The sequence below is a fragment of the Bacillus rossius genome, chromosome 15 (genome assembly GCF_032445375.1).
Source record: "Bacillus rossius redtenbacheri isolate Brsri chromosome 15, Brsri_v3, whole genome shotgun sequence".
Lineage (NCBI taxonomy): Eukaryota > Metazoa > Arthropoda > Insecta > Phasmatodea > Bacillidae > Bacillus > Bacillus rossius.
Genome location: NC_086342.1, coordinates 2,669,688 through 2,696,391, shown reverse-complemented (window position 1 = coordinate 2,696,391; position 26,704 = coordinate 2,669,688). Strand labels below are relative to the sequence as shown.

The window sequence follows — 26,704 nt, the reverse complement described above, 5'->3', positions numbered from 1 at the left end:
AAAGCTTTTATCTGTATACCTACCCGTTACCATGAACAGTCGACACTGGATCCCTGTCATGTGGAACGCCATATCGGCAAGGTACACAACATGCCTACGACGTGTATGTGCGTAGGAGTGTACAGCATGTCTCAGTTCCTTATGACCAAAAATCTAGAAATCAAGTGTACAGTTAAAAAGGAACAACAAAAGCTTTTTATTAAATTTTCGTAAAATCCTTCTTTAAGGGGCCCGCCTCGTCGGGGGTGTATGTGTGTTGGTGAGGCGGGATGATAAGCGCGACGCTCGCTGGTGCTTCCAGCGCGGTATAGCCTCTAAGCGCAAGGACGTGGACTGGCGCGCATTCGTCTCGTCGTCACAGGATAACTGTGAAATTTGAGCGGTGACCATAACAGTATATGGCGGAGAAATGAAGATAAAGGTGTTATGCAAGCCCCTTAAGTGCTTTCAAGAATCTGTACTGATTGTTTTATGCCTAAAAATTACTCTGAAAACACGCGTTTTAGGCATTTTAACGCTTCTAAAAATACAGTTTAAAAACTTAATCCGAAATTAAAAGTACTTTTCGGTCCTCAGCGAACTCTTAAATGCTATTCGTAAATAGGCCCCACTCGGATATCTTGAGTAGTTTTGAAATCGCGTTGTTTTTCCTGAAGCTCTGCACACCGTATGTGTGACCAGGTAGGCGGGCCCCTTAAGAGGATATTTCACAATTGTGTATTTGTTTTTCCTTCCAACCTTTACTACCTACCGTATAAAAAAGCTAACAATTTCAGAAATACTTAGGCTACGACCAATCAAATGACACCCTCTGAAAGAGCGTTCAATTATCCGCCTGAAAAAAAATTTTTTTTTCTATTTTCAGAGTAATTTAAGGCTCTATCTTACATAGGTACCATGTTGATTTTCTTTAATTTTTCGTCATGTCTTTTAATTAAAGGCTATTTATAAAATTTTGACTCGATATCACCCTTCGAATTGATGTTCTGCCACATATTACACTATGCGGATATCTGTTAAAAAATACCTGTGGCCAAAAACCAAATTTAAGGGAGGTATCGAGTCAACATTTTTGGAGTAGCCCTAAATAAATCTAATGAGAAGAAAGTGTCAAGCAGGTGCGGGTGAGAGATGAGAGATGAGAGCTGGTTGGTTACCTTTGTCTCCGCTCCGCTCCTCCTCCTCCAGCATTCTGAGCACGGCGGAGTTGGCCAGGTTGGTGGGCGCGGCGAGCTGGTGGAAGTCGATCCTGCAACACCACGTGTCCGCTCAAGCCCGCCCGTTCCCGCCCATTCCCGCTCACTCCCGCCCGTTCCCGCCCATTCCCGCTCAAGCCCGCCCGTTCCCGCCCATTCCCGCTCAAGCCCGCCCGTTCCCGCCCGTTCCCGCCCATTCCCGCTCAAGCCCGCCCGTTCCCGCCCATGCCCGCTCACTCCCGCACATTCCCGCCCATTCCCGCTCACTCCCGCCCGTTCCCGCCCATTCCCGCTCACTCCCGCCCGTTCCCGCTCAAGCCCGCCCGTTCCCGCCCATGCCCGCTCACTCCCGCCCGTTCCCGCCCATGCCCGCTCACTCCCGCCCGTTCCCGCCCATTCCCGCTCAAGCCCGCCCGTTCCCGCCCATGCCCGCTCACTCCCGCACATTCCCGCCCATTCCCGCTCACTCCCGCCCGTTCCCGCCCATTCCCGCTCACTCCCGCCCGTTCCCGCCCATTCCCGCTCAAGCCCGCCCGTTCCCGCCCATGCCCGCTCACTCCCGCACATTCCCGCCCGTTCCCGTACATTCCCGCCCGTGTCCGCACATTCCCGCCCACTCCCGCCCATGCCCTCTCCAGCACTGTGCACCTCGCCTGTAGTCCGCAGAGGCGGGGGAAAGTCACGAGGTGAGGGCGAAGCACAGGCTGGGTGCAAGGGCGCAGAGATGCGGCCACGGGTCCTGCCCGCGACACACGGTGGGGTGGTCTGGGCCGAGGGCGTGCAATCGGTTGGGAACTTCCTTAAACCATCATTTCGGCGTTATTTTTTACGCTTGACATTCCCGTTTCCCTGTTACGACTGCCACCACAGTCGAACCCTCGAGCCCTAGACCCCTCCCCCCCCCCCCCCCCCCCCCCCCGCCAGCGGAGAGAGAGAGAGAGTATACTTCCCTGCGACCGCGAGTTGACACTAAAACACTCAGATCTCACAGCTGTGGCGCCAGCCCAGAGGAAGACGCCGCACTGAGCGTCGCACTTGTCATCCCGCCTCGCCGTCTTAGGCGCATGTCCTGGAATAACTACTGCACATGTTCCAACCGCGAAACAAAGAAGAGATTGCTTTACTTGAAGCCTGTGCACTCCAGCGCGCCATGTTCCACACGTCCTCAGACACTGCCTGAGGTCGCCGGGGGACGGCCAGACCATGACCCCCCCCCCCCCCCCCCCCACCAACATATCGCACCAACGAGCCAGACGCCCCTCCACCGAGATACCCCCCCCCCTCCTCCTTTTTCTTTTTCTTCCATCAGAAGGTCTCGCTCGCCGAGGCAGGCACTTCACTTTTCCTGACGCTGTCGCTGCTAGTTAACTATATAATCTAACACAATTTCTTGTACATGCGCCATGGAAGTTTTACTAATGTTTGCCATGGGGGAAAAAAAAATCATAAATGAAAAATAAGAAATAAGAAACAAAATTGAATAACATAAATTCCACAGAGAACAAGTCCAAATCAGCTGACGTCAGACAGATGAGCCCAACAATGAGCGTGAACAGGGCATTATTGACAAGACAACGACGGACATCACAGACGAACACATTCAAACTTAAATAATATCAGACAGCACAAGAATTCCGTGGAAGGAAAATTTTGTCATGAGAAAAATAATAATAACAACAGTGCAGACGAAAACAGTAGGCTAACAACGACGAAGACAGATTCAACAAGAACATTGAATGCAGGCAGACAGCAAAACCTGGACAACGCCAACTAATCTACGAACACAACGATGAAACAACTGTTCGTCTGTGCTGTCGTCGCTGTATAATCCCTGTTTGGGTTCATTGTTGGGCTTCTCTGTCTGACATCAGCTGAATTAGGATTGTTTTCTGTGGGTTTATATATATATATATATATATATATATATATATATATATATATTTTAATTTTCTTATTTTGCATTTATGAATTTTTTTTTCCATGGCAAGCAGTGCATATGCCCAAGAAATTGTATTAAATCAAAAATTCCCGAATGCTTGAATCGTTTAGAGAACGTAATCAATTCTAATCCAGCACGTCGGCTCATTCGTGATCACCAGATGTTTACCAGACGTAACTCCCGGCCGCTTGAGGCGAGGCCGCTGTGGCGAGAGTGAGCCCCGCATGTAGGTTATACCCCTCATGCCTTCCCCCGCCCCCGGGTGAGGCTACATGTCGGCCTTGGAGGAGGGAGAGCTGGCCAGCAGAGGTGTTCCAACAACTCTCTCCCTGCCATAGTCTCCTGCCTCGCGCAGCGGTGCCTTTCTTGGGCAGCGACGAGTTGCAGCCACGGTCGGGGCTGCGTCAGTGGCATCCCGCATGAAAGTGCCCAGGCTTTTCCCTTGTGTCTATGCAGGTTTTACCTGGCCCCAACTTATCTAGTAGTTTAGTCTAGAGTTAAGAGTGAGGGGAGTTAGACATGGCGCCAATCGCTGCCATGGCTGGCCAATCCCCTCCTAGCACACGATGCATGCGACCTTCTCCCTGCATGGCTAATCCCAGCATGACTAGGCGTATAGGCATCTGCCTGAGACGCACCTAGGTCCCTCCCCTAACCCGGACCCCTCCCAAACACACTTAGTTTTTAGTTAGGTTAGGAAACAAAAATCGGGATGATAGCGCAGTCCGTTGCCGATCTGCTGCCCGAATTCCGCGCATGCGCACAGCTCACTTTTCCCGTTGATTTCTTCCAGACGGCGGACCCGCGTCTGGCGCCAATTAACTGGCACACAGTCACTTCTGTGATCTACGCGGGACGTACCAAGCTTGTTTGTGCGCCAAATGAAACTTCGTGACAACGAATCTATACTGGAATACATTCTGAACACTTTAATGGTCATAACAGGAAATAATCGCAGTTTAAAGAGTACTTCAGACGATTAATAAGGCGGTTCTATTTTTGTGGATGTTGCTGCTATATCTAGTTTTTTTTTTTTGCCGTAACAATTGTATCGATGGTTGCGAAACGTCCGCTAGAATGCGCTGGAACCAGTTTTCTAGCCTCGCGCAGGGATCCGTTTATTAAAACGGTTGCCGTTTTGTTCCCTTACAAGGATTCGGTTTGGACATGTTCTGGAATACGGCCCGCGAGTTAGTTTACGGTTGTATCCCAACATGGCAGTGCTTATTCGCTACCTTACCCGGACGTCTTGGAATACCACCCATTGTGTCTTGTTTCCAACGGAACACAGAATTTAGAAGTTGGAGATCCAGATATTTGGAAGTGTAAAAGTCCTTCGTTTATACGAGGTGCATCATTCGTTAAAAAGACCGTTAGAGTAGGTACAGCATAACTGCTGATAGCCAACAACGCCATGGCGGACACACACGCTCAAGACAGTTGGACCAGCATCTGCCTGCAGTTACTCCTGGCAACAATGACTCGCGACGCATTTAGCGGCTCATCTGTGCTGCCTCCCCCAGATCGCGGCTTCACGCACTGGTCATTTTGTTGTAAGTGGAACAGAAATAATCATGTATTGTTACAGACATTTGTTAAGTTTTACATTAACGTGAAAACAGCAACTATAACTACAAAATAGTTTTCGCAAAGCTACTGTGTTTGGATCCTTACCCGGACATTTATGCTTTGTGTTGTCCCAGCAACTCCAATAGTTCAAGTTATTTGTAAACCGTTCTCTGAATAGCTTATAGTATTAATAATAATCATAGAATAAAATAAAATAAATTTATTGAATATTAGATTATCTTTACCATGGTATAATATATATATATATATATATATATATATATATATATATATGCTTGAATGAAACAATTGAAATATAATATTTTGCACCAATTTTCGTAAGAAATACTCAGTAATATCTCGAACAACGAATCTCATATATGCAGAAATAACCATAGCCATATGTTGTAAAAAGTTAAAACATATTTATTTCAGTATTACAAATTATTTTTTGGCATCTATTTCCTAAAGGAATCTTTTGAAAAGTACAGGAATTTTTTTTTGAAGTTATACTTATTTAGGCGCGTTAAGAAAAAATAATGAGTGAATTTTTACGATGCGTGCGCACCAAGCAAATGCAATTTTCACAGAATGAGAAAAAAAAAAGTATATATGTGCTTTAACTATATACTTAACTGATTTAATCTGGTCATATCATTAAAAACATATATTTATTGTGAATATTAGATGTATAAGTTGTGTTTATAAACATTTTCAAGAGTATTTATACCAGTGAGGTTATGTTCCCGTATGTATAATTAAATTTTATTATAAATTATAATTCTTACATTATTTTATAATAAATAATTATCATTAATCAATTATAATAAACATTCGGCATGCATACTTATTTTCACTATTAATTTATCTTTATCTTTTTTATTTTATTAAATTATTAGTTTCATAGACATGTTAATATTAATATTGAATAATTAGTATTTATTTTTTGTAACTTGATTGAATTTATACTTTAACAACATATTTATAATGTCACTCCAGAGGATATTCACAATAAATAAAAGTTTTTAATTATATGGACAAGTATTCAATATAAATTACTAAATTTCTGAACGCGACTCTCACATAGTTCCGGACCTGCCGCTAGAATTCGCTACCAGAGCAGCTACGTCGACTATAGAATCATTCGATTTTAGTAGCGAAAGGTTAAAGATGACTATAAATTATTGTTATTAATGGATAGTTTAATTTTTATTACCTATTCGAATTCATGGAAATTCATTTCCTAACAAACGTAATTAATTTAATATGACTTTAAGTAAAAATAGATTATTTAGGCCTACCTAGTATGAAATAACCAATCCAGTGGACTGAGCTATGAATTTAATAATTATCACAGCAATACAATAAACAAATAAAATGTGTTCATGTTAAAAGGTGATTTGTAAAGGGTTAGACAAACTGAACGGGCGTGTTGGTGAACCCATTTAAAAAATACATATTGAGCAAAAAGGCACTATGGGTCCAAAATTGTTAAATATTTTTATTAAGTTTAACCCCTACAGCTTTTTTGTCGCATGTTTTAAATTTGATATTTTTATTTACGTTTGGTCCCTGGTGCATCCATAATCTATGCAACGCAGTGTTAGATGAAAAGAACAACTAAAAAGTTAGTTCTGAACTTATAAAGTCGAGAAAATGTAAACAAATAGGAAACACTTCAACTTTAAAGTAATTAAAAAATTATTAACGGCCGAGTTTTGAACCACAGTCCTTTAGATCATTAACCGCGCACTACGTATAACCACTGTGCTTCGAAGCCTGATAGAAGCTAGTGAGAATATGTATTATAATGGATGTAATACTAGTATAAATTTTCAATTAGATTTTAAAACTTTAAATTACTTTTTACTACGACTATTTTAATTTATCAAATATATCCCAGGGTAGTTTCACTATAATAAAGTTTCATTTAGCACACAAATACGTTTGGCAGGTCATTATGTTCATACACTTGGGTCCGCCATCTACCTGTGAGAATTTCGTTGCATGGTGCGCGCGCATCGTAGAAATTCACTCTCGTCATTATTCCATAGAGCACCTAAACAAGTATGGCCACACTCATGAGGTAAATGAAGGAAAAAACCACGTAGGTACCTAAAGTCGTACAATGCCAAGTACGTCCCAATGATAAAAGAGCACGTAACTTGTGGATGAACATCGATTAGTGTCCATGACTTGTTCTTGCAGCCGGTTGTAATTGTGGGATAATTGAATTAGCTGTGAGCTTGGACCCCGTAACCAAGTGCTTGATTGGTCGTCTAACTGGTCGGGTCATGCGTGACAAGAGGAGGCGGGAAGATGGTTGTCAGGCAGCAGCGCTCCGGGGAGATAACCACCCCCCCACCTCCCTTTTTCCCTTTTCTTTTACAGTTCCCCCCGAACATCATAGAATCTTACAAATCCAAGAAAACAGCACGTTATGCAACTAAATACTATGGTTTTTTTTCAAATGCACTGGCTGTTATTCTTTTTTTTTTCTTTTTTAAATGTAAATAGCGTAAATGGTTGTTGCTGTTTTATTCGGCGGTTATAACTACCGAAATAAAACACGAGTTTATGCATACTGTTTATTGTAAAAAAAAATTGGTTGTCTGTAAAGTCGGTTTACGGACGATAGTTTAACGTGACGTCATAACAAAACATTGATGAAATGATTGCATACTTTCTGAATAAAATTGAATCATTTTTATTTTAATAATAAAAGAATAAATACTTGAAATTATACTAGTAATCAAATTTTTAAAATGCAAGAATAATTAACATTTATTGCCGAAATTGTTGTTGTAATAAGCAATGAAAACCACATTAACTTTTCACTTCACTTTATAAACAGTCGAGTGGAAGAGAGATAGATGCGGCGCAAGCTTACAATGCGCGTAACGGGACACAGCGTAACGGAACAATGTGCGTAACGGGACACTTTTTCGTGCGTGCAGCCGGCGTTCATCGATTTATTAGACGTCACGTCAAAAAGGGGTGTTTTAAATATATTTCTGAAGTATTTTGTTTAGGGCCTAACATTTGAAAGTTAGTATATGTATACTAAAATGTATCCTTGGCACGTATTTAAAAAAAAATCAAATCGTCACAGTACGTTAAATAACTTATTTTTCCCGTCCCTGAAATGGTTGTTGTCCTTCAGTGTTCTACAGTGTCCTACAGTGTTGTTCGCTCCCGGGCCGCAGAACTGGCCCAGTGGCGGTCGTGACGTCAGCAGCGGCCTCTACGCAAGGAACATGAGTCCCACAGTTACTCAGCTTCGTGCGGGTTAATTATCTCATATCTACGAACGAACGAACGATTATACACATCTAATTACAAACGGGTGGTTCATATTGACATTTTTTTTAGCTACGGAAAATGTGGTACGCAGTATTGTTAAGCATTTCACCGTAACAAACTTCACTGGCACAATAGGGGTCGTTACCACAACGCCGAATGTCAAAATTGACCACAACGCCGACAGCTAGAAAACTGATGTGTACCCCGACGCCGAAATAACAACTGAATGAATTTGTGTGTGTTTCTTAGATGTACCTTAACGCCGAAATACCAAAATCAAACCTAACCTAACCTAACCTAACCTAGCGTAATATAACCTAACCTAACTTAACCTAGCCTATCCTAGCCTAATCTAGCCTAGCCTAACCTAACCTAGTCTAACCTAACCTAGTCTAACCTAACCAAGTCTAACCTAACCTAGTCTAACATAACCTAATCTAACATAACCTAGTCTAACATAACCTAGTCTAACCTAACCTAACATTTGTGGCAGCCCTGCAAAGACTTTTTTCGGCGTTGTGGTACACATCAGTTTTCTAGCTGTCGGCGCTGTGGTGCGTCCCCGCAGTGGTGCAGCAGTTGGTTAAACGCACGCGTGACGGGCTCACCTGGGGCTCTGGTCCGCACGGGGTCCCCGCGGCCACTGACTCACCTCCCGGACCCTCCACTTCGATCACCGGCGCCGGCGCGCCGCTTCTAAATATACCGGCCGGCACTCGTCAGCGCCGCTGAGCCGTCTAGCCCCGCGGCGGGGCACTCCGGGCCGACCACAGCACAGGCTACCGGGCTGAGACGGGGACGCAAACGCCGAAATGCCAAATTGACCACAACGCCGACAGCTCGAAAACTGCTGTGTACCACAACGCCAAAATACACTAACGCCGAAAAATACCATTGCAGGACTGCCACAAAGGTTAGGTTAGACTAGGTTAGGTTAGACTAGGTTAGGTTAGACTAGGTTAGGTTAGGTTAGACTAGGTTAGGTTAGACTAGGTTAGGTTAGGATAGGCTAGGATAGGCTAGGTTAAGTTAGGTTAGGTTATATTACGCTAGGTTAGGTTAGGTTAGGTTAGGTTTGATTGTGGTATTTCGTCGTTAAGGCACATTTAAGAAACACACACAAATTCATTCAGTTGTTATTTCGGCGTTGTGGTACAACAGCAGTTTTCTAGCTGTCGGCGTTGTGGTCAATTTTGGCATTCGGCGTTGTGGTAACGACCCCGTGTTGAGACGTTTCACGGGTCGACAGCCGACGGGCCTTCGCACGAGAATGCAGATGACTTGTGGTGTCCATCCTTTGGGTTGTGCCGCGCCAATCAGCATTTTTTCTGACGTGATAACGTCTTATAAATCGATGAACGCCGGCTGCACGCACGAAAAATTGTCACGTTCCGCCTGAGCCGAGCGCGCGAGAACCGGCCGACCACCGTGCGAGAAAATCTTCTATAATATCAAAACAGGTTAAGGCGGGCTTTTTTTAACTAATTGTTCGTGATTATATTTAAACGAATTATTTAAATTAAAGTTCCCAAAAACTGTAAATAATATTTGAAAATTAAAAAAAGTATGCAATTTTTTATAAATGTTTTCTTATGACTTTAACACGTAAAATTATCGTCCGTAAACCGAACTTTACAGACAAACCCCCCTTTTTGGCACAATTTTAAATTTTGAATTTTGAACCATAATTTTACCAGTGATTTTACAACTGAAGCTTAAACTTTTTCCGCTCTCTGCACACTCCCACTTAATCTTTGTCAGGCTAGTCTCCCCAATACGTTCCCAGCTTTGATGCACGCCCGTCGCCTGTAATTCTCCCTGTCGATGTAGCCCGGTAACTGAAACCGGGAAAATTTTCCGGTCCCTACTCATTGTTCGATAACAAGGTCCTCACTTCTTGTTTACAACTGGCCCAGGGTCGTCGAGTGCACTGCAGTCCAGTCATCAACCTGAAGCAGATGTGCATGTGATTCAAGTATACTTTGCTAATAAATAAAATAAATAAATAAAAATACTAAAAAAAAAAAGGACAAAAACACACAAAATTAAGCAAACAATTGTTTGCTTAATTTTGTGTGTTTTTGTCCCTTTTTTTTTTTTGAGTATTTTTATTTATTTATTTTATTTATTAGTTTTTCTTCAAACAGAAAAAGTTCTTAGCAATGGCGTATGTCCAAAAACTTACATAAAGTCATGCACTCCCATTGCACAAATCTTTTAAAGATAACATACTTTGCTACGCAATGAATACACCTAATGATCATGGATCTAGTTGTGTCCGGACGTGGCGATGTAAAGATGCAAATTCACGTCCTCGCACTTGTTCGCAAACAATTCAATGTCTTTTTTTTTTTATTCACCTCGCCCCATCAGGCAGCGGTCAATGAACTAAACAACATGGAAGTAAACCACAATATCTTTTTGTGGCTAGAGGACCGAAAATTTCGCGGTCTGAATCACCTATAGGCTAGAGTACACGTCGTTTGTCCTAAAAGTATATTTCCGTCGTTTCTCCTACAATAATAGTTTATCTTAAAATTAGGACAAACGACTTTAGGACAAATGACGCAATAGGGTCAATAAATGTTTTCACTCAGTTTTAGGACAAACGACTTTAGAACAAATGCATCAATTAGGACAAAATACTGTAGGACAACAGGCATTAGAACAAACCACTGTAGGACAAACGACATTATAGGCGAGTACACGTCGGTTTTTCCCTAAAGTCCTTTGTCCTAAAATTAAATTAAATTTTGAATTCGTGGATGTTACAGGACTATAATGCGAGATCTAAGAACCCGGGTTTCATGGTATCAGCGACCACGCAGAGCGACTGTAAATGAGTTCAGGTTAGGAGTTTCCCAGAACAGGCAGAGGGGGATAAAACAACTGTTTGGCGCGGCAAACTGCAGGAGGAGGGACCCACGCCAGGAACACTCTTAAAAGCTCGTAAATATCTTTATACGCGGCGTGACATCACGTGACTTGTCATGACTCACATGCTGCGAGCTGCGAGATAGAAGAGTCAAAACCTGCCACGGTCCCCAACGTCGCTTAGTAAACAGATATCTTCTCGCAAAAATAAAATAGGTGGCGTTGAAAAACCAACCTTGAAAGAAAAAAACCGGGACAGACTCGTAAATCACACAGCCTGCGTTCTGTGGTTTGCGGCGGTAAATTCTGCAAAGAAAGTTAAGCCCTTCACTTCAAAGAGGATATGGGCACTGAAGCACTGAAGCGTTTCACGTGCCGTGGATTTGCTCCACGCATCGGGAGAAACAGAACACGCTCGCTCTCTTTCTCTCTCTATCTTTCTCTCTCTCTTTCTTTCTCTCTCTGTTTCTCTCACTTTCTCTCTCTCTGTCTCTCTCTCTTTATCTCTCTCTTTATCTCTCTCTTTCTCTCTCTCTCTGCTTGCGGCGAGTTAATGCATCGCATTTGTCACAGAAAAGCATTCTTTATTCGCTGTGTCGTCCAGATTATCTGTTGTTTAGCTTCATCGATGAGATGCATTGCCGCGTGGTCCAAGGATGTTGATTTTCTGTATTTTACTCTTCTTATTGCAACTGTCTCGTCATTGTCAACCACCTTGTTCGCCCGTGCTATATGTTTTTTTTTTTTTTAATTAAATTTCTTCCACGGAATTATTTGTACTTTCTATACGCACGCTACATTCTACATCAGATAATATTCTCTTGTTCGCCGTGTGTTTATGTATGTACTAGCTGCAGTACCCGGCCTTGCCCGGGCTTAAACACTACCGAGCTTCAAGTCTGTAGGACAGGCAGTTAAAAAAAACGGGAAAATTTTTATTTTTAAAGTCCAACTGATTTCCCAATCTCGGCGCATCGAGGCTACGCATCAGCAAAACCTGGGAAGCCAATCCACAGCTTCATTTTGTGGGAAGGCAGGTAACATTTAGGCAAGACGTGACGGACGCACACAAACGATGGCGCGTTACGAATTCAAGACAACGCCATCTATTGACTAAAGACGATATAGGGTGTTGGTGTGCTCATGAAGTCGCCGTACACGGATGGTTAGGGACCGGAAAAATTCGCGGGTTCAATGACCTCTAGTATGAACTTTATAGTTCTACGTACACTCGGTCAAATGTCACCCTCTCATTGGCTGCTGTCTTGTGGAGGTGTCCCAACGTAGCGGCCTGTGATTCGATACAGCTTCGGTTGAGTGTTTCTCACTGGCCCAGAGTCATCCAGGTGAGTTGTGAGCCAATAGCAGAGGCAGCACTGAGGTATAAATATTTGAATTTCAGGCTGTCGTGAAATGAATCCGCGAATTTTTCCGGTCTCTACGGATGGTGTACCTGCGACTACCGTGCGGGTTGGCAACCCTGGAGGCCAGGGTTATAATAAGTTCGTCCTTCGCGCCCGTCCTGCCTTGCCCCCGCGCGTTTAGTCACTTTGGCAACACCGCTACCAGGTGACGCGCCTTCCCTTCGGACGTCCCGCCAAAATAGCCTCAAACAACACCACTTCAGTTTGACGAGAGCGACGACTGCAGGCAATTGAAAGAGCCGCTATTACTTCGCGGATACACTGGACGGAAAAAGTCGACTTCACGCACAAATACATTTGCCTCACGTTTATGATTGGACTGCAGTTATAAACAAGGAGGCGTGTAACCCACCAAAGAACGTGGCCTTGTTATCGACGAAGGCATTATTAGTAGAGACTGGAAAAATTCGCGGGTTCAATGAACTTCAGGATAGACACCAATCAATATCCTCTACACACTCGGGCAAATGCCAACTGTACATTGGCTGCTGACTTGTGAGTCGTCTCGACTGGGTAACCTGTGATTCGACACTTCTATGAGTGAGGGTCTCTAATTGGCCCTCAGTCCTCCAGATTAACAGTGAACCAATGGCAGAAGCCGCACTAAGGTGTAATTATTTGAATTTTAGCAAAACACGAAATGAACCCGCGAATTTTTCAGGTCTCTAATTATTAGATATGGGAAAATTAAGTCTCACCTGAAATGAAACTAATTTGCGTTATAACATTGGCTGTAATAGGTAACTGACAAAAAAATTAATTATGTCTAACCAAATATTTATTATTTATCCAGTACATTAATAAATATGTAACATTTATTTTCGTAGTAACCTTCTGTAAATGTAACTGATCGTTCATTACTATGATGATACCATTTTTTTTTTTTTTACTCTAGTTGCGGTAATAATTTCATATCCCCCGCGTACTGTTTCCATAGTCACGGCAGAGACGAGCAACAATGGATTGACGACACGACAGTTGCGACAAGAACGGCAAACACAGAAACACTGCAAGCCATACAACGCCTACGACGCTCAGAAAAAAAAGCCTACAATAGGAACTAAACTGAACGACACAGCAAGCTTCGTTCGACGAAACAGTTGCGACGTTTCGGGAAAAGACATTTTCTGCCGTCATCAGGCACCATCCGACTGGTGTCCGTGAACTCACTAATCCCCCGTCGCAAGAATCCTCGGACGCTAATCCGCTAGGTGAAGCTGAATACGTGCATCCGAGCTGGGAAGGCCTGCTCTCCCGTAACAGGAGTTCCCCTAGTCAGGAGGTCACCTGTGCCAGTGAGGCGGGACGATGTAAGCGAAACTCGCCTCTACGCGCAAGGCTGTCTCGTCGTGCACGGGACAACTGTGAGATTTGGGCGCTAACCGCAACATTGTGTGGCAGAGAAATCAAGGTAAAAGGTGTAATTCAAGTTCGTTGAGTGACTTTCGAGAATCCGTCCCGGGTGTCTCATGTCTAAAAATTTCATTCCGAAAACACGATAACAACACAGTTTATCCGCCCTCAACGTATTCTCAAGTGCCAATCGGCTTATCACAAAAAACTCATTTCACGTTTCTTGGCCGTCAAAATGGTAACAAATTTTGAGAATTTTGAAATGCCAGGTAAAATTAATTAATATTTTCTGAAAGAAATACAAACAGTTTCTTGAAGTAGCCAGTGGCATTGCAGTTAAACCTAAAAAAAAAAAAATAAAAATAAAAAAAAGTTTCAGTTCTTCAATAAAATAAATTTTCCTTATTTGTACAACCCAAAAACGTTAAAAATGTAACTCTGGCAGCTAATCATGCAGAAAGTAAGCGCTGTATATATTTTTTTCATTTCGTGAAAGTTAAACTATTGGAAAAGTCTGCAAGTTCATCTGTAATTACTGTAAATATAAAATCTTGACCTGAAATGGGAATGTGTGGAAATGTTAGCTACTTGAACATATTAATGTGAAATAATCGAAATAATCTTAAACGATACCAATGGAAATGAAATAAATCCACATATACCGAAATTAGTCGGAAACCTAATACATCAAACAAAATCACTCGATACAATAGAAATAAAATGATTTGTCCCCCTTGAAGCAGTTGACGAATGGAGTGGTTTCACGTGGAGCTGTGCACAGCAGGTGGCGTCTCTGTCCGCGCGGGGACGCACGTGCCGGCGTCAGGCGTCGCGACGCCCCTGTGCCCGCCGACAGCTTCACGACTTCCTGCCGCAGGGGCCTAACTGCGGGGAGGTGCCGGCTGCGCGAGGCGGGGCAGAGCACGCTCGTCCGTAAACAGCGACCGGAAAAAATTTCTCAGTTCAACCTTTGAATATATATACTGTATAGAAGTCGCGAGTGGATAGGATTTACTCTACGTTTTTCAGGAGCGTATGATGAGCAGCTTGGGAACTTCACCGCTGCAGTGCGCTGCCGTAACGCTCTGTATCGTCTTAGTTGTTATTTACACGTTAGAGCGCAGCACTGTCGCCGGCTGTCATTACCCGCACCCCTCACCTATCATTCACTGCAGCTCAACGTCGTTCAACGGGAGGGGGAAGGGGTGTTTGAAGAGTTCGACACTTGTCCGCTAGGGACCACCACAAGTCGATGCCCTAGCGATGGTGGCGATTGCAGCGGTGAATTAACCAACTACCTCAAAACCGTATTAGAAATTTTAACCTGGGCTGGCGACTTCTATACAGTGTATATATTCAAAGGTTCAACTGGCCTCCAGGACAGACTCCACGATCCTCCATGTACTCGGGCAAATCACACCTGCTCATCGGCTACTGACTTCGTGACACCTATTTGCTGGGATGATACCGATGACACAATTATTTCGCGTAATCATTTCCCTCCAGGAAAGACTCCTTTTTGGCTGTACATACTTTTTTAGGGCGCTCATTGGTCGATTACAAGGTCACGTTGTTACAGGTGTCAGCAGTCACCTTTCACTTTCTTCCTACCCCCACCTGTTCAGTCAGTAGTTTACGCCTGGTGGCAGACCAACCGCCACACATCCGTGTTTGTAGAGTTGCCTGCAGAGTCTTTTGCCAGGGGTAAACCACTCCGACCTGTTCTAAGTCGTCATACGTGGCCGCCAGTCGACTCAGTCCGACCCAAGATCAGTTTCGAACAGGAAGTAGTGCTTCTGGGAAGAAGCCTGGGAGAAGTCCACAGATATGTAGATGCAAAATTATTTCACGAAATCATTGGACAGCAAAGTAGACTTGAAGTACTTTCACGTCTGCTTCACGCTGATGACTGGACTACAGTGCTGTTGACGGGTCGTTAACACAACGCCGAAATACCATAACGCCGAATGTCAAAATTGACCACAACGCCGACAGCTAGAAAACTGCTGTGTACCACAACGCCGAAATAACAACTGAATGAATTTGTGTGTGTTTCTTAGATGTACCTTAAAGCCGAAATACCACAATCAAACCTAACCCAACCTAACCTAGCGTAATATAACCTAACTTAGCCTATCCTAGCCTAACCTAGTCTAACCTAGTCTAACCTAACCTAGTCTAACCTAACCTAGTATAACCGAACCTAGTCTAACCTAACCTAACCTTTGTGGCAGTCCTGCAATGACATATTTCGGCGTTGTGGTAATTCGGCGTTGTGGTACACAGCAGTTTTCAAGCTGTCGGCGTTGTGGTCAATTTGTCATTTCGGCGTTGTGGTGCGTCCCCCTATTGGCGACCCTGAGCCAGTTGTGAACAAGGAGGCAAAGTGGTCACCCAGTCACGTGTGACCCGCCAAAGGATGTGACCTTGTTATCGACCAATGAGCATTATGAAAAGACCTGATTATGTAGGTATAGACAGGTTATAGCAGTTTCACTACAGGAATTTGGGCATTTTATGAAAGTGAATTTAGATTGAAATTCGATCAGGAGTGTAAATATCCTGAAAGCATTGTTGAGCAGCAGCTTGTATTTTTCTCACGATCATTTTTAATTGTAAATTTTGCTTAAGCTTTATATCGTATTTATGTTTTCAGCAAACACGAAAAGGAGGTCGGCAAATTTGAAGTCGGCATTTGTAATCCACAAGCTACAGAGTGGAGTCCAAGTGCGATAGAAGAGTATTAGTATTAATTATTGAACAAGAGATAACAATTGAGAATAATAAGAATCTTTAAATTCGAAAACTCAGGAGCAGACAAACACAAGCATTGTTACGAGAATTCCGTAGCATCACAGCTGCGTTATTTTTACCTCTCCCCTGACGTCACCCCTTCCGGCCGTTACAACTAGCATACAGCATGCTACGTTAGGTGCACATAAGACCCCCCCCCCCTCCCTCCAAGCCACACCCATTCGATCGCTAGTGTGTGCGTTGGAGTGGCGACGCCGCTGACGCACTATCCTGCTCTGCCTGTTCTCTCACCACGTACCTGACTATTCCCCTCATGCGATCGGAAATTTTGTAACGCTCAAACTTCAAACCCATTCCTTGGGAACAACTGTAAATTATTATTTTTTTCTCAAGCTTGTGAAGGTTTTTGTGCTGTGGCTCGCCGCGACATCGCCTATCCACCAACCGTTGCGCCCCAAAAAGTGTAACAAGTAGAGACTGGAAAAATTCGCGAGTTCAATGACCTCCAGGATAGACTCCATGATCCTCTGCCTACTTGGACAAACGGCGCCTGTTCATTGGGTGCTGAATTTTGAGGCGTCTCAAGTGGGTAACTTGTAATTGGATACTTTTTTTTTATTGATTGCCTCTAATTGACCAATATTAAAATTGAACCAATAGCAGAAGCAGCACAACGGTATAAATATTTGAATTTTAGCATATCACGAAATGAACCCGCGAATTTTTCCGGTCTCTAGTAACAAGGTTCAGGTCGAGTCTAACCTGGAGGGAAACGAATCGCGGCTGTATTCGTATAAATAGCCCGCGAGTTGGCAGCACTGAGTGATGGTCATCAGGCGTGTCCGAAGAGCCACCGCGAGTGAAGGGGCTGTGTCGAGTGCGCCGTTAAATCTCGGACATTGGCGCTGCTCTATAATTACCGCTGGAGTGCCGATGCCAAGACGCAGCGGTCGCAACTCATTATTTATGTTTTCCTACACACACACACACACACACACACACACACGTTAAGTCCACGCGTGTTTATTTCCGAGCGCCGTTTAAACCCTCCCTGCGCGACAGTCGACCGCAGCGACAGTCGATCACTCGTCGACACGTCCAGCCGGGCCTCGTCCGCGCGGACGGACAGTTGGCAGCCCTGCGCGGCGCAACATGGCGGCCGCGGGTCGTTACCACAACGCCGAACGTACAATATCGCCGAATGCCAAATTGACCGCAACGCCGACAGCTAGAAAACTGCTGTGTACCACAACGCCGAAATACAGTAACTCCGAAAAACGTTGCTGCGGGGAGGGGGGGGGGGGGGCACAGGAGCAAAATGAACAACAACTGAATGAATTTGTGTCTGTTTCTTAAATGTATCTTAACGCCGAAATACCACAACCTAACCTAACCTAGGCTAACCTAGGCTAGCCTAACCTAGCCTAACCTAACCTAGCCTAACATAACCTAACCTTACCTTTGTGGCAGTCCTGCAATGACATTTTTCAGCGTGAATGTATTTCGGCGTTGTGGTACACAGCAATTTTCTAGCTGTCGGCGTTGTAGTCAATTTGGCATTCGGCGTTATGGTTTTCGGCGTTATTGTACGTTCGGCGTTGTGGTATTTCGGCGTTGTGGTGCGTCCCCGCGGTGCTCCCTCCGCCCGTTCTCTTCGCAGGCACCTGCGCGCTGCGTTCGCGCTGTTGCGGTTCATTGTTGAAGTGGAACTTCTTTCGGCGCGACGAGAGTAAAACTTCTAAGGTCCGAATTTCAATTCAACATTTTCGTGAAACATTTCTGTGAAACGTTTAAGACACGAAAACAAAAATTATAAAGAGAGCAGTATGTTATAAACGTTAATGCGCTCGTTTTCGTTCTCCTCTTTGTGCAATGATTCGTCCTCCACCCAAAAAAAAAAATGTACTGAAGTAGATGAACGAAATAATTAAATCGGAAAATAGATAAAGGTATCCTATACAATCATTATTGGATATTAGATGTTATCCGTAATCGGACACTTTTAATTAATCTCGAGCGGTTTGTAAATAGCGTGTTAACACCGGGAGCTCTGAACGTATTTTCGTGACCACATCACGTTGATTTTTTTTTCTTCGTTTTTTCAGTATTCCTTTTATTTAAGGGCTATTTCTAAAACATTTTAACTGGATACCTCCCTTGCATTTGGTTGTTCTGCCACAAATATTTTCAACAGACATTCACTAAGTGTAATATAATGAGTCTGAGATATCGCTCAAGTGATGATCAAGAACTGGAAAAATTCTCGTTTCCACTGACTTTACGTGTGTGGGTTAGTTCACGAGCGGGCTCAGCGACCTTCAGGCTAGACTCGACGGCGTTGTGTTTCTTCTTCCCTTAGTTCGTTTGTTCATTCGAGAAGAGACATTTCAGGCTGGTCTGCTGTTGGTCCGAACAGCCTCGGCGCGAGTCAACACAACTGCGGCCCGACTGAAGACTCGCGTGAACATACAAGTGTGCGTAGTTCAAACTGTGTGTAAAATGTCGAGAGTGTACCATTGTTTCGAGGTAGTGTACTATTGTTTCGTGGAAATGTACTATTGTTTCGTGGTAGCGTAATAGTTTCGTGACACAGTACCGTTGTTTCGTGGAAATGTACTATTATTTCGGGACACAGTACCATTGTTTCGTGGTAATGTACTATTGTTTCGGGACACAGTACCATTGTTTCGTGGTATTGTACTATTGTTTCGGGACACAGTACCATTTTTTCGTGGTAATGTACTATTGTTTCGTGGCAACATACTATTATTTCGTGGCAATGTACCATTATTTCGTGACACAGTACCATTGTTACTTGGCAGTGCACTGCTGTTAGGGGCGCAGCGGCGCAGAGACGAAGAGACGCAGGAATGCCGTGGAGGCGGCTCGGCTCGCCCACGCGCCCACTAAGTTTAGCCCGAGCGAGGCGCGGGAACAAGAACACGGCTGGGCTGCCTCCAGAGCCGCGCACCGGGTGTTCCTGCCAGCTCTTCAGACCCTCGAGTCCCGCTGTGCCGTGACACTTGAGTGACACCGTCACTCCACAAGGAGTCCCCCCAGAGACAAGCAATAAGACAGCAACAACACTCAATCCAGACAGAGGGTAAAATGGGTCAGGAGCCGTTGACTCGTTTAAGCAGGCTCACGTGTATGAAGCCAATTCTTAACCCAAATGTTTGGTATCCCAAGTGTTATGGACAGGAAAAATTCGCAGAGTCATGTCACGATAGGCTAGTACTGCTCCTACTATTGGCTCTGGGTCCCTCAAGTGCTTTCGAGAATCTGTGCCGTTTGATTTATGCGTAGACATTACTCTGAAAACACGCCTTTTACCCATTTTAACTCTTCTGAAAATTCAGTTAAAAAACTTAATCCGGGAACCAAACTTGGTACTTTTCGGCCCTGGGCGAATTCTTAAATGCTTTTCGTGAATAGACTCCACTCGTATATGTCGTGTGGTATTCAAATCTCGTTGTTTTTCTTGTAGCTCTGTGCACCGTGTGTGTGCCCGGGCAGGCATGAGTTACCACACTTCATGACCCGGTGAGCCATCTGTTAAAAAACTGAACCATTAAACTGAGTTACGACTTCATGGTTCGTACCATCATAAATTAAGGAGTTTTAAAGGACCCCCCCCCCCCCCTCTCTCTTTTACTGTGTCGCCTTCATCCCTATCGAAAATAGAAAACCATTTGTAACACCACAAATGTAGCTCAATAAAATAAAAAAAATAAAATAAAAATTTAGTTAATGCACAAAAAAATAATTTAGTTGGTTGGTTCAATTATTACATATAAGCCCTTATTGTCCAGAATAATCTCCTGAAGACATCTAACCCAAGCAGTGTATGTGCATTTTATACCCCAACTATTTACTATTATCTCTAATTAGATTTACTTTGTAAGTTCAAAGTAGTACAATAAAACACATCTTTTTAGTTTAAAGGTGAGATACGAACTACAAAAAAAAAAACGTTTTTCGTACATAAAATCTAATCACGTGCCCCAAATTTGCCATTTGTACTGTGTATGCAAAAAGCATTGTTTGCTGCCAAGTAGGCAACAAAAGAACATTAATATACCCGCATCCATCCATTCCTTGCATGCTATCAGTCTTTATTAAGGAATTTTTTAAGGATTCTTAGTGAAATTTAAGGACTTTTAAAGGCCCTTGATAAATTTAAGGACTTTTAAAGGCCCTTGATCAATTTAAGACAAATTAAGGAGGCGTACGAGCCCTGTACTTGGAAGCGACTTAATATACAAGATGGATGGGAGCCCTCACTCACTCGATAATGCACCTACAGTAATTTTTAAATCCACTTTCCTGCAGGGAACATTTGACTGTACTCGCAGTCTTCAGACTGTGTTGGAATCTTTCTTGAGCCGTGGGCCATCTTGTGTTATCGAGCTAACGGGTTTTGTGGCCATCATATATTTAATTACTGGAACAAATATTATTTTTGCAACCTTTAAAGTTCCCAGTTATCTACTTTGTGTCAAATTTAACCTCACAGCCTACATGTTAAAATTCGTCCGTGAACTGGGAGCCGCTAGGGTGTATTTTTTATTGTAAATCAATGAAAAAAATGTTACTTTAAATGTTTAAATACACGCAAGGCAATCATCAAGTTGATTCGAATCGTGAAAGAAGAAGAAACTCGCATCACAAAAAAAAAAATTCAGCCATGCAGACAATTTACGCTGACATTAAAGCTTTGAAATGTTTTAGAATTGTAAAGATTCTGCGTAGACCGAACACTTTCCAGTGTTTTTTTTGTTTTTTTTATCGGCTGAAACGAAACGCCAATTCACCGATTTAGATCTCCCAGGAATTTCCCCTCATCGCATACCACTTGTGCGGTACGCTTCTAAATTTAAAATTCCCGTGGGCTAGCATTTGTTTTCGCTTAGTTCAGACACCCGCCGCTCCAGCGTGGAGCGCCACTGAGCGAACCCCAGACCACGGGGAAGCCTTCTTTTCACTGACGAGAGAGCCTAACGCCCGATCGTGCATCTTCGGGGCTTATTTTTGGTGTTCATTGTAAAAGGTTAGGTTAGCTACATTATAAATACTTTAAAACATTGACGGTTGATTTGGTTAGGATAGCTACATTAAAGATACTGTGAAATCATGTAAACGGTTTCCTAGCCCTGGATAGCTACATATTAAAAAGTTATTTGCTACGCAACCATAAAATGATTTTACAGTATTTTTAATGTAGCTATACTTACCTAATATAACCAACCATCCACAATGTTTTAAAGTATTTATAACGTAGCTAACCTATCCTAATCGACAGCAAAATTTAATGCCACGCCGGTTTATACAATGTGATGGAACGGAAAAAAAAAAAAAAAAAAGCGAGAATGAACTTCGGGGAACTTCGGGCGTGGCTCTCTCGCCTGTGAAATGAAGGCTTCCACAGATAACGTGAAGCCAACGGCTGGCTTCTGGCTTCTTTCTCCGTTCTCTCCGCGGAGAGACGCTACGTCAAATCAGGCAGTTTTCATGCCATAACAATGTGCTATCTTGATATTACGAAAAAATATAACTGACAGTAAAAATCATCCGATTAATGTTGACAAAATTTCTAACCGTAATATAATTATTAATAGTATACATTTGTGTCCTACGAAATTATTTTAATTTTTGATAATTTCAGTTTTGAAAGAAAATTATTAATAATATTTTTTTCAATAAAAAAATATAAATTTTTTTACGCGAATATCGCGTAGTTTCCGAACCCTCCGCTAGAACTCGCTGCCGGAGAAGCTACGTCGATTATTGAATCATTCGATCAGCAGATCGAAATTTTAAACTATATAATGACACGTCTCCGATTAAAGCGAAGAAGATTAGAAAAAAAACTAAACCCCGGCTTTCGATCTGATTTTCGACAAGGAATTTTATCAAAATACTGCACCTCTTGTTAAATTTAACTAAACAGTTAATATTATAAAGTTTCCCTTTGGCTTTGTGAACTTGGTTCACGCCATCCGCCTCAGATGGCAGCACCGTGGTTACAGATTTCCGTCCCATGCGATTTCTGTTCCATTCACGAAATAACTCTACCAAATGCCGTATGCCGAGAGCTAAGATATTACACATCAATGATTTTAAGACTGTAGACAAAGAACTGGTTTCATTGTAGTATAGCTATAAAAAATATCAACACGATATGGATATGCTGGTAATATTTATTTTAATGGCGCGCGGATTTGAATTTTTACTACCAGACAGAACCAATATTATAAATAATAGTTTATAATTAAATATAATACCAATATCGAGCATAAATTAATTTTAAAAATTATTCATGCTAGTGTTTAGCTAGCAGGATAGCAGAATAAATGAAAATGAATTAGAAACCTTGAAGCAGTGATCATAAACAACTGAAATGTATATTAGTTAACGTTCTGACGGATGTCTCCACAAAAAAAAAGTACTGGGTTCGGATTCTTACCTGGGCATTAAGCTTTTTGTTGTCTGAGTACCTCCAATAATCAGCTATTTGTAAACAATTTCCCGAATCGCTTTCCAGTATCAACTGCGAATATTAATAAACACCGGAAGCACTTTCCTGTAAAGTTACTTGTCCGAACTGTAGCGCGCAAATTTCAATTCGCGCGCATTTAGGCACTGCTGCATTGGCCAGTTTTTTTCCCTTCAGTTTAGTTACGTTAACTTTAACCTTGTAAAAGTTCAAAATAAAAAACTTTACAAACCGCTGTGTGTTACTTATATTATGACTATAAATATTTTAATTTACTGATAGTCTCATTCAATAGTTGAAATTTTTGTGAAAAATCATGCGCGAATTTTGTATGTAGCCTACTGTGTGCAGTGCCACAGGGACAGAAGACCTTGCAATATTGATACGCTTTTCTTCGATCTCAAAATATTATATAATCTAAATAAAACGGTTGCAAAACCCAAAAAAAAAAGGGGGGGTGTAGCTGTGTCATGGACATAGATTTTGACGAGAACTGACGATTTAAACCCAAACGAACGTCGTAGCTTCTCCGAGTCAAAAGTTATACTGAATGGAAATCTCGAAACGCAGCAAAAATGACCTCAAAATGGCGGCGCTTCTCCCTCCACCGCGCGCGATGCGTCACAGTCCTCACCTAGCGTAACGAATTCTTTGAAACCTTTAGCTATTCGGTGGTGTAATTAAATTTTGGATGGAGATGATAGGCGTGTAGCTGCAACACCAAACTGTATCCCCCCGATTTTGTTATCAATAGATTTTTTTTTAATTGCCTCCCACTATGGAAGTGTTGGAAAGTGTACTAATTTGAACAACCTCTTTGGATATATCGATTGTTGTCAATACCTTTATTCGCTTTAATATTTTGTTTCTCTTGTTTTTTATGTATATCGGTCATGTTTGTGTTTCCATATTTCAGATCACATGCGTTTATCTTTAAGTATATTATGGCCTTTTTTTTTCTTTTTCCACTGTTGCCCTAAATTTCCATTAGGAAGCAATTTTGAAGACGTGCTGATTTTTTGGCGATTTTCATATTATGTGAGGACGTTAATTTTGCTTGTCCCCGTTATTAATCGATAACAGAGATAAACTCATATTAAAATTTGCTTGTACCCTACGTCAATTGATTGCAAAAAAAATATTGTAACCTCATATGTATGCTAGCGAAGAAAGGGAACATTATGTGGGTTCCCCGACTGTCACTCTTGCTATGTGGTTGCATCAGCCTTATTGATAGTAAAAAAAAGTAATTTTCGCTATTTCTGTTTTGCTGGTTCTGGTGTTTACTGCCTTTGGGGCACCTGCCCGCATCCTCCCCTACCAAAAGGGGTCCCATTCGTCCGCAGGTTGTGTTGTGGGGCGGCTTCCAATCAGCACGCCGCTACGTATTCACGTGAAAAATCAGAGCTGTTACTCCACATTGTGCCGGAAATTAGGTATTTCGGCACTTTTTTTAATATTTATTATAATTTTAAATAATTTTTGGAAATTTTATTTCCTATATAATTTGGTTACAAAAGAGTGATTTACACTTTATTAGGCTGGTGTACTCTACTTAGTTAAACTTTGCTGCAGCGGCCGAGGCACCTTTTCTCAGGGGCCAATCCGATCTTTTGCAAGTCTAAGACGACGTTAGCAGCCCGGATGACATTTCACAAAAAAATTGTAGCATTTGGCGTGATTAACTTTCCATCTGCTTTGGTTAGAGTTATGAGCAGTGCTGTAACAAAAATGGTAATCGGAGCGTGCTGGCTGAGTACTCACCCCACGGCTCCGTTGCCCAGCACCCGGGCCTGCTTGGCCAGCGAGTCGGCCGCGTGGTGCCGGGAGAAGGGCCTGATTGGCGCGCTGAACTGGCCGCGCGCGAGGGTTGGCTGTCGACCTGCCATCCGGACCTGCCGAAACACGGCGACCGCAACTTAAGACCTGAGGCACTGGCGTAGCTGTGTTCATAAAGTTGGGGGGGGGGGGGGGGGCACAAATAATGATTTTGATGTCATGTAAACCCATTCCCCCTCTTACTAAGACAGGGTGGGGGGGGGGGGGGTGTTTTCCTCCACCGGAAAATTTTTGATTTTAAAAGTGCAAAAATAGCGCTTTTTAAGCATTTTTTGTATCTAACCATTGGATACATCGATGTTAAAATTATTATTGTTTCTTTAAGATAAAATTTGATGAGTGAAGAAAGTACAAATAAAGTTGGACAGAATAATATTATAAAATAAAAATATCACGGTGTAGAAAGTTGGGGGGGACAGTCCCCTCCACCCAAAAAGTTCAGGGGGACACGACCCCCCTGTTCCCCCCCCCCCTCCCGGTTCCTACGCCCCTGACCTGAGGGAACATACGGGGTCTCCCAGACATACGCCACATGAGCGTGAGTCGGGCCGCGGGCGTTTTTACAACCGTTATAAACTACGAAGAACAGTAAACACACGCTCACGACCAGATAACACGAAACTATGTTAAAATTTAGAAAATAATATACAGTTTAATCACTAAAAAAAATTATAATTTAAGGAATGAATATTGACTTTTTTCGTTTGGAAAAATACTATCAATTTTGTTAAAATAATTTACTAATAAATATAAAATTTCGTTAGTTTTATTAATAGTACACATAGAAGTAGAAACTCTTATACCAATAAATGCAATCAAATAATTGCAATCTAACTTGTGTTTCAAATAGTCACTCACAAACTTTGCATCTAAAATGTTCCTTCTTGGTCCTAAAAAGCCTAAAATAATGTGTACATCTATGTTGTAACTTGTACAATTTTTTTATTATAAGTTAGATTTTTTTTTTCCTTGTTCCTGATACTAGAATTATATTCTAAATTATATTCTAAATTATATTCTACAATGTCCTACAGGGATATTACTGTATCATACCCGTTTTATTTGCTTACGATGAGTTTATCGTATTTTAAAAGCATGACGAAATAATTCGGCGTTATGTTTCGTCAAGTTGGCGATCCTGTAGAGCTACTAAGTAGGGGGGGGTACTCGTTAGGGGAAGCCTAAGATGTCCATCAAGTTCTGTCCCTGCCCGAACACGCCCGAATATTCACCTTCGGCCAACCTCGGGTTTATTTATATGTATATTTATATTTCTCTGTTTATTTCAATGTAGCTATACTAACCTAACTAACCGTCCATAGTGTTTTAAAGTGTTTTAATGTAGCTAACCTAACCGACCACTTTTAATGTTTGAATTCATTTTTTTCCTGCGCAAAAATAAAACAAATCCCGAGGTTGGCCTCAGGTGAATATTCGGGCGTGTTCGGGCAGGGACAGAACTTGATGTACATCTCAGGCTTCCGCACTCGCTAGTGTGTCCACTCTGCCCTGTAACCTACTTCACTCACGTGGGCAGGACAAGGAGATAGGCCTGTGGGTGACTTGCTGTCGCGTCTTGTCACGAAGTGACTTCTTGCGGGGCGAAGTGTCTGGTTGTCTGGCGCGACCTTGGCAACTCCGATAACCACCACGTACCATACACCCTTATCTAACGCCCCCCCCCCCCCCCCGCCCCTTCCCAGGGGAAGATACGCTGCACAACACAGAAACAGAAAGTGGCTTGGCCTCTGGGTTGTAGCCGTGTCCTTGGCAAATAATTCACTGACGTTTCTGGTCGACATTGTAGTCGCCATCATCAGGGAGCAATTGCCAAGGACACAATGATAATAAAAATAAAGTCAAAAATATTTTAGTCCTAGTTTAAATTGTTGACTCCATGTGTTGATTGTAAATATAAAAATGATGATTTGGTGCGTGTGACAGAAAAATCTACAAC

At 42.7% G+C, this 26,704-nt stretch overlaps 1 protein-coding gene across 7 annotated transcripts in view; it reads right to left on the bottom strand.

Annotated features, from left to right (window-relative positions):
- Positions 1–26,704, bottom strand: part of LOC134539471 (uncharacterized) — a 56,316-nt gene that overhangs the window by 19,796 nt on the left and 9,816 nt on the right. For all 7 annotated transcript variants that reach the window (XM_063381535.1, XM_063381538.1, XM_063381539.1 and 4 more), the window contains 2 exons: positions 24,673–24,803; positions 1,158–1,249 (listed from right to left, as the gene is read on the bottom strand). In XM_063381535.1, the coding sequence (XP_063237605.1) occupies positions 1,158–1,249; positions 24,673–24,797 (217 nt within the window). In that variant the 5' untranslated portion in view covers positions 24,798–24,803. The remainder of the gene's footprint in view (positions 1–1,157; positions 1,250–24,672; positions 24,804–26,704) is intronic.